This window comes from Sinocyclocheilus anshuiensis, unplaced genomic scaffold, assembly GCF_001515605.1.
Source record: "Sinocyclocheilus anshuiensis isolate Anshui unplaced genomic scaffold, SAMN03320099.WGS_v1.1 scaffold477, whole genome shotgun sequence".
In the NCBI taxonomy this organism is placed as follows: domain Eukaryota; kingdom Metazoa; phylum Chordata; class Actinopteri; order Cypriniformes; family Cyprinidae; genus Sinocyclocheilus; species Sinocyclocheilus anshuiensis.
The window spans coordinates 2,877,302-2,886,381 of record NW_015536549.1 but is presented as its reverse complement, the minus strand read 5'-3'; the positions used below and the strand labels follow the sequence as shown (position 1 = coordinate 2,886,381).

Genomic DNA, 9,080 nt, shown 5'->3' with positions numbered 1-9,080 from the left:
TTAAAGATAACAGCATTTTAGGCAGCACAGCAGGAAGCGTGTAAATGCATTGTGAGCACCTGCGACAAAGACAGATGAAAGAGCAGCACCATTATTCACAATGTATTCTACACTATTTTTACACTACCATTCAAAAGTTTGGGTAGGTATGATTTTTAAATGTTTTTGAAAGAAGTCTCTTATGCTCACCAAGGCTGCATTTATTTGATAAAAGTACAAATGTTTTCTATTTTAATATCTTTTAAAATGTAATTTATTCCTGTGATGGCAAAGCTGAATTTTCAACAGCTATTACAGTGTAATTTCTTATTATTAACATTGTTGAAACAGTCTTCTTAATATTTTTGTGGCAACTGTAATGCATTTTTTTCAGGATGAACAGAAAGGTCAAAAGAACAGCATTTATCTGAAACAGAAATATTTAGTAACAAATGTCTTTACAGTCAATTTTGATCAATTTAATGCATTCTTGCTGAAGAAGTTAAAATCTAAAATTAGAAAAGCCACAATTTCAAACATATAGCCAGTGTAGATAAGAATATTATAAATGTTTGAAGTATAAAATATGTTATAAAATATAATTCTTATTTTATTAAAACATTGTAATACAAGAACAATGTCAAGTGGAGGCATCACTGTGACCATCACTGATAATGAAAATGAGTCAAACTTTTGAAAATGAAAATGTGATTTATACCTTTCAGTTTGTGGTCGAGATACTCAAGAATAATCCGTACAAACTGTACAATGGACAGAATCAAAGCTCCAAACGCAAGAGAGCCTGTGTGATACCTGTACATGTAACATAACATGGTAATGTGATTACAGTGAACATTTAATTTCAGTCCTGCAGCTCTCCACTCACAGATGTAATCAATCATCTACAAGCTTCTAAGACCAGAAATGGCAACATACCTTAAAGCCCTGCCAAATGATGAAGCCAGCGGGCAAGGTGGGATGTCTGCTGGCTTCCTCAAGGCCCAGTAATACGAGGCAAAAGCCCCGGCAAGGGTGCACTGGCCCAGAGCAATGGTGAAATTCACCAGCCAGAGGAAGACCAGCAAATTGCAGAGCTGAAGAACAAATATATAACGGTGGTACAAACTCTCCCCACCGTAAAAAGCAAAGGTGCACTGGGAGCCCGGACACAGTTTAGTGACATTGGACTGACTGAAGGTCTGAAACACATCAAAGAGACACCAACATGACACAACTACTAAACTCAGAGTCAATATAAATGGACTTAATATTCAAATTTAGCACAATGAAAACCTGTACACTGTGTACACAGATTCCTGTATCTCAGATGATCACAGATTACAGTAGGGTAAGTTCTTACCTCTGGGTCACAGGTGAGGTTGGTATACTTGCAGTTGGGTAGCGTTGACATTACTTTATATACTGCATCACCAGATGATGCCAGGAACCTACAAGAAGTTGTGGTTAAGGAAAATACAATACAAACTAGTTAAGTAAAGCTAAAGTGTGCAGTTTCTTAAGTCATTCTGACATGTTTACATTTTTACATCTCTCAATTCTGTTTTTTTTTTCTGCCACAGAATAAAAATCGCTACTTTTTATCTCACAATTCTGACATTTCTTTTACTTGCAAATCTGAGTTTATATATCACAATACTGATTTTTCTTCTCAGAATTGCTCAGAATTCTGTTTATATATCTCACAATTCTGAGTTTATATCTCGTAATTCTCAGAATTGCAAGAAACAAGTTTGTGAGATAAAAAGTCAGAATTGCATGAAAATCTAAATCTGAATTGTAAGATTAAAAGTCACAATTACCTTTAAGGTTTTTTATCCTGAGGCAGAAACAAACGTCCATAAATTAAAAAGTTTTCAACTTCATTCAGCATTCAAATTAAATAGAAATTTGGATACACAGCTGTAACAGCCCAGTATGCAATACAAATAGCCAGAAGCAGGAAGGTGATGATGGGATAGAACAGTGTTGACATGATGCAGCCAATCGCCCTGTAGGAAAGAGAGAGAGATAACATGTAAAATAACATTTGACAGCTTTGTTCCAGGCCTTTTTCCATTCTTTCCAAGCACCACCATTAAACAGAAGAAAAAGAGAGAAAGGCAGAAAGAAACGTACTTGCTGCCCTCCTTTAGCAGAGCGATGGCAATACGAACTCTGTTCCGCAGGAATATCAGCACTAAGATGATGATAGCTTCAATGACAGCCAAGGAGATCACTGCGGTAAAATATCAAGCTGTCAGTCACTCCCATCAAACTGAACTTTTCATAACCTTCATCAGCTTGACAGTGCAGGTGCATTGCTTGGTTCGAGACGTATTATTTGATTTAAACTTCACTACAAACACTCATATTCTGGAATAACCGAAGAAATCTCACTGAATATGAGCCAGGTCTGACGCAGCTGCAAATAAACCCGGAAGTCAGTCTGGAATCCAATGTCTGAGATGGTGATGTCAGAGTCCGGCTTCCCCTTGAGTGAACTGTACTCCCAGTAACAATGCCATATTCCTGTAAGTGACAGTCAGGACACAGTGGATGAACCCATAGTGCAGAGACATTCACAAACTAACAAGCTGACACATCATTTAGTGTTAAAGCCAGTTATAAGACCAGGGTTTTATTTAAGTGAACATTTACTGCCTGAGAGTTCATGAGAGAACCAGATTAGTCTGATTCGTGAATGATTCATTCAGTTTTGTGAACTGGATCATTTGATTCACTGATAAGATCTGACTTAAGAAGACAAAAAGGACTTTTTGAAAATTGTGATTTTCTCAATATTTAGATTTTTTTGCACCCTCAGATTCCAGATATTCAAATAGTTGTATCTCAGCCAAATATTGTCCTATCCTAACAAACCATACATCAATTGAAAGCTTATTTATTCATCTTTCAGACGATGTATAAACCTCAGTTTTGAAAAATTGACACTTAAGACTGGTTTTGTGGTCCAGGGTCACATATGGTTTTAAAACAACATGAGAATGAGTATATTATATAACTTTTTTTATATATATTTTTGGATGACCTATCCCTTTAAGAAGTTAATGTTAAAGGGGACAACGGATGCAAAATTCACTTTTACATGGTGTTTGCATATAAATATGTCTTAGCAGTGTGTGGACACAGCCACCCTACAATGATAAAAATCCATTCACTTGTCTTTTTTTTAATCCCCAAAAAACCTAAACAGTCTTAATTATCAAGCTGTTTGATTTTCTGAGCAGTATGATGTCATGTTGCTCAGGCCCCGCCCACAACCGCTGATGGACTGTCCCGTATTTGCATATCTCCGCCCTCAGCCAGTTGTACGCTGTCCGCCATTTTCTCATAAGCATGCAGGTGTTTTGTAGTTGGATGTAAAAGTGAACATAAGAATCTTCATTTTCTCCCGACATCAGAGCCACTGAGGATGCAGTGGAATAGTTTTGTTTTTGATGGTAATGCGCCACCGAATACACCTAAATTCTTTTATGTCTGCGCAAATCATTTTACTCCAGACTGCTTTCTGAACGAGGGACAATTCAAGGCAGGTTTTGCTAAAAAGTTGAAACTCAAGGATGAATCAGTACCCACTGTTCATGATTCAGGTGCACCTCCAGAAGAAGTAAGTCTCACACTTTATATTTTATACGATTATTTGCAAATCACCTTTCCTCTTCCACAGAAGAGAGGGATGAGCAGTAACTCATTATCATTTAAAGAGACATGCACTGAAACGGGTCGCTGTGAACAGAGCTGTTTTTGGCAAGGTAAAAACGGTGTTGTTTTACACGACCACTGAGGAATTTTAACCAAAGTACATTGCAGACATTTCATGAAGACCCTAAAGAATCATACCAACTTGTGGAAAATGGCCATCTGATGTCCCCTTTAAATTTAGTAGCCTATATCGGAGTTTAGTTTTTAAGTATTGGTATTTAGTATTCTGTAGTCATTACCAACCATAGCCCACAGCTGCGATGACCCCGAAGATGACCATCCAGAAGAGAATGCCAGCGGTGAACCTCAGCAGCAGAATGAAGATCAGACTGACCAGCATACTTATCACCAGACCACTGAAAACACCCATAAACCACAGATCAGCTACACCTATCAATATGCTGCATTTCTTCAAGGTCAAAAAATGATGTTATACATACATTAGGATCCAAAACCACGAGCTGGCGTAATCCTCAAAGATCTTAATGCCCTATTTCTTTGCATCCATCTCCGCCCTCAGCCAGTTGTACGCTGTCCGCCATTTTCTCATAAGCATGCAGGTGTTTTGTAGTTGGATGTAAAAGTGAACATAAGAATCTTCATTTTCTCCCGACATCAGAGCCACTGAGGATGCAGTGGATTAGTTTTGTTTTTGAAGGTAATGTGCCACTGAATACATCTAAATTCATTTATGTCTGTGCAAATCATTTTACTCCAGATTGCTTTCTGAACGAGGGACAATTCAAGGCAGGTTTTGCTAAAAAGTTGAAACTCAAGGATGAATCAGTACCCACTGTTCATGATTCAGGTGCACCTCCAGAAGAAGTAAGTCTCACACTTTATATTTTATACGATTATTTGCAAATCACCTTTCCTCTTCCACAGAAGAGAGGGATGAGCAGTAACTCATTATCATTTAAAGAGACATGCACTGAAACGGGTCGCTGTGAACAGAGCTGTTTTTGGCAAGGTAAAAACGGTGTTGTTTTACACGACCACTGAGGAATTTTAACCAAAGTACATTGCAGACATTTCATGAAGGCCCTAAAGAATCATACCAACTTGTTTAAAACGGTCATCCAATGTCCCCTTTAACGACTCATCCCTGTTATCAAGAGATCCTAAAACAAGGTTCCTTTGTACATTGGTCCATCATCGTTTTGGGAGGCCGTTTAGTCATTTAACAAGGGAATACCAGATCGCTTTAGGGAACCCAACTGTTTCTTTAACCTCCTGTTCAGTTCTCCCATTGTTCATCTCTTCTTCTGGTCTCTGAGTTCTAATGCCAGCAGTGAACCTCAGCAGCAGAATGAAGATCAGACTGACCAGCATACTTATCACCAGACCACTGAAAACACCCATAAACCACAGATCAGCTACACCTATCAATATGCTGCATTTCTTCAAGGTCAAAAAATGATGTTATACATACATTAGGATCCAAAACCACGAGCTGGCGTAATCCTCAAAGATCTTAATGCCCACTTCCTTTGCATCCAAAAGGCTGGTGATGCCACTGTAAAAGCAAGAAAACAGTCAAAAAATTATATAAACTGCACATCAACTTTACTGAAAGTACAGAGCAGTTTATGGGGAGGTTTATGTCTCTCTCTCATAAACATGCCACATACAGTCCATTCTTCATTCATCTAAGAAGCAAACTACAGCTGGTTATTACAGCTCTACAGAGGTCAGGTCGATGTTTCACACAGGTGTTACCAGATGTTTCACACAAGTGTTACCGCCGGTCTAAGAAAACAGTGGAGGTGAAGGGTTAAAGAACTTAGTCAAAGTTATTAAATATGGCGCAACTGAAAATGATGCTGTGAGGGACAGAAGTACAGTCAGTGCAGTGTCAAAACTGTCTAAAAGGTCATTAGTCATGTAATTTTCTTAATGTTTAAAGAGAAAAAAGTAGAACAGATGAATATTGCTGCAAAAAAAAAATGCAGTGCAGACACCTGCACAGGAACTCAAAGAATCATATGAATGATTCATATGAGAGCACGAGTCTGCAAAAAAAAAAAATATATATATAATTAATTAAATGCACTATACTGAAAACAGCTCAACTACTTTCATCACACAGAGAAGTTTTAGATGAATGGAGGAGATCTCTGTGTCCCAATTTTTACAAATGCATTTTAAACTCCTACACTTGCTGAAAACACAATCAATATAGTTCCTGTACAAAACAACATTGCGATGACATTAAGTCACATCTTCCTCACTTCCGTTTGCCATTATATTCTTCAGAAGAGAGACATCTGAAAGGCAGAGGGATTTTGTCAGTGACCTCAGTTCTGACGAGGGGAAAAAAACATCCAGAGATGTGTTTTTTCTGTACTAGAGATTCTTTGAGAGGCTGCAGGTGCAGAATGTGTGGTGAGGGAGGTTAGTTTGTAGATAAGCGAAGGACAAGGTCAAATTTCAAAGCTGACAAGAAATGGAGACCTTTCTGTTCCTTGCTGCATAGCTGTAACTTTGCTACAAAAAAGAAGCATTGAGAATGTTACAAAAGACACACATGAAGCAAAACTCTTGGCTTTCTGCAATCAGGTAAACAGTTGTAAAAAAAGCATCTTTAGATTAGAGCATACAAGTGCCCGGTTTTGTGAGTGAAACTCCAAAAGTACAATTGGTTAGGGCCTGTTCACACAGGACACATTTGTGCATTAAATAACAGCTAGATGGAAAAAGCTGAACTACTTGTAACTAATTTTACTTTGTAGCCTGCCAAAATAAGAAAATACCCTGTGTGACCTTTCACCCACGGCGTTTAAATCAGTGCTATTATGGCAGCAGCAAACTCATGCAAACATGCATAGCTTGACTTATTTGCTTCTCTCTGACCTTTTGTAAGACCAAATGTCATACCCAGATAAAATTGTCCTCTCTTGCCTGGATGGGAAGACAGCATATTGAGGAAGAAATGTTGGAAATAACTGTATTATTTGTTTACCTTCTGTATTTACGAGGTCAAATGCACATATTTTTAATATCAAGACGCAGTTCCTTTCAAAAGTCAGGGGTCAGGTGTTTTTTTGGAAAGGAAATAATACTTTTATTCAGCAAGGATACATGAAATTGATTAAAAAATAAAACAGTAAAGACGTATAATATTATATATAAAAAAAAAGTTTTAAATAAATTCTGGTCCTTTGATCTTTCTATTAATCAAAGAATCCTTTCGAAAACATTAAAAAATCTTACCGAGCCCTAACGTTTGAATGGTAGTGTACACCCACTTAAAATCTGACTCATACAACTAAAACGGAAACTGAGAGCTCCAACAGAAGAGCATTCATTAATTATTAATCATTGTATCTAATTAGGAAGAGCTGAGTGATTTTATGCAGGGCAAAATATATTTTTAGACTCGTATATATGGGATAATGTACTGTATAGTTAGCCAGTTGTTGCCGCAAAATAAGCACTGACAAGGTGATCAGGACCCTGATGTAAAGCAAAGGAGTTTATTTTCCATGAGCAACCAACTGACTGTATATTCTCCCACTTAAAACACAGCTACTTAACCAAATACATATTAAATTAGACATGAAATATTAAACTTAAGATGAAATTATTTTATTATGGAAGAAGACAGAGACTGCAGAGTGATACAAGTGAAACTAACACTGGTTTAAAATTATATGCTATATAATTATGTAGTAAATTATATAATTTAGTGCCATTATATAATAATATTTGACCACAGAATGGCGTGTGAAATTAAAGTTGATATTTAAGAAACACTGTCATAACTAAATTCATATGTCAAACTCAAACCAAGCCAGCATGGCTGTTTTGGCTTGCCTAACTAGTCTTCATATTCAAGTTACACTGAATGAGAGCAATTTTGAAGCCATACAGACAATGCAGCATCAATATAACATATACTAAACAGGCTGGTAGAACACTTTTTTTAAGCTGTAGTCTTATATGGGTGCTTCGTGCTAAGCACTACTAAGAAGTGAACTTACTTTGCTGCATCTCTCAGATCGACGACACTTCTGATTTTACCGTGTCCATCTTTGAAGCTTGTTTGGTTGGCAACAGTTAATGTCCCGTTTCTAGTGATGAAATCGGGAAAGCACCTCTGGAGAACTGATGGAATAGCAAAAAATAAATAAAAAATAAAAATCCCACTTAATTTTTAAGTATTTATAAGCTGTTGAGGACATGCTTTGTGTCCGTCTGCTCATTTATCTCCAAGGCCTGAATTTCTGAGGTGATAAGCAGCAGCTATCCAAGGGTTTCATATCATTCTGTGCCTCCTTTGCAGATATGGAGAGGATGCAGTGACCTTCTCAGGTTTGGCAGAGACGTTTTCTCTCTTTCTATCTCTTATATTATTCACAATGTTAACATCAAAACAGATATGCTGGCTTCAAAGAGATACAGTGCACTGTAAAAAATAAGTGTAATTTTAACTGTAAAATTTTTTAAAAACGCTATGGAAAAAAACTGTTAATAGGTTAACAGTAAGTTCCCGTACTATATACAGGGAAAAACTGTAAAATATCTAACCAGACATTTCATGTCATTTTACAGTAAAATGCTGTTAATTTTACAGTTTTTAGAAGTAAAAATAACAAATCAATGTATAATTTACAGTCAAAAACTGTAAACTGATATTCCCAGAATTCCCTGCATGACACTCCACATTTGAAAATATTTTGTTTAAATAATCATGTTTTTTTAAAGTTTTTGTTATTAGTTATGTATATTTGGGCTTTATGTTACATCTTCTGTTGTTTAATGAAAGTTGAATGCATTATTTAAGTATCATGTGTGTTACCATGATTGTGTTTTGTGTTTGCATGAATGACTCTGTGCACCTTCTATATATTAGTATATACTTCTATGAAGGTAGAATGACGTCAAAAAGATTTGCATACGCAGGGTAATATTTGTGGAAGTGTACATAAGACTGTAAGCATAAATTAAATTTGCATGCGCAAGAGAAGCTTTGTAAAGGTGTAAATCGCGTTTCAAACGCAAGAAAAAATTATTTGCAGCATTTTACTGTTATTCGTAAGTGTAATTAATGTATTGTGAAACTGCAGCTTCATGCTAACGCAAAATAAATATGATCTGCATGCTTCTGACTTCCATTTTTCCGCGCTTACGCTTTTGGCACGTTTTTTTTGCCAAAAGACGGTCAAAAGCACTGCAAGCCTGTGAACAGTGATTTGCAAGCGAAAACAACAGTTTAAAGAACTGCAAAACGGATTGACTGCATAGAACCAATCTGTATGTGTAAAAAAACTAACTGTTGCAAATGTCTAAATGACTTGTTGTGTATGTGGGGCAAAAAGTTCCCGAAATAAACCGATATGTACAGCTCCATCTTTCTTTTCTCTGCGCTTACAATT

The 9,080-nt window shown here is 36.7% G+C and overlaps 1 protein-coding gene across 1 annotated transcript in view; it reads right to left on the bottom strand.

Moving 5' to 3' along the window:
* The window catches only part of LOC107700431 (choline transporter-like protein 5-B), a 22,936-nt gene continuing 13,856 nt past the window's right edge, over nt 1-9,080 (bottom strand). The window contains exons 8-19 of the mRNA XM_016502072.1: nt 7,686-7,809; nt 6,157-6,189; nt 5,135-5,218; nt 5,000-5,050; nt 3,946-4,007; nt 2,377-2,508; nt 2,116-2,215; nt 1,896-1,988; nt 1,340-1,427; nt 916-1,178; nt 698-792; nt 1-59 (exon numbers count right to left, since the gene is read on the bottom strand). Of these exons, the coding sequence (XP_016357558.1) occupies nt 1-59; nt 698-792; nt 916-1,178; nt 1,340-1,427; nt 1,896-1,988; nt 2,116-2,215; nt 2,377-2,508; nt 3,946-4,007; nt 5,000-5,050; nt 5,135-5,218; nt 6,157-6,189; nt 7,686-7,809 (1,184 nt within the window). The remainder of the gene's footprint in view (nt 60-697; nt 793-915; nt 1,179-1,339; nt 1,428-1,895; nt 1,989-2,115; nt 2,216-2,376; nt 2,509-3,945; nt 4,008-4,999; nt 5,051-5,134; nt 5,219-6,156; nt 6,190-7,685; nt 7,810-9,080) is intronic.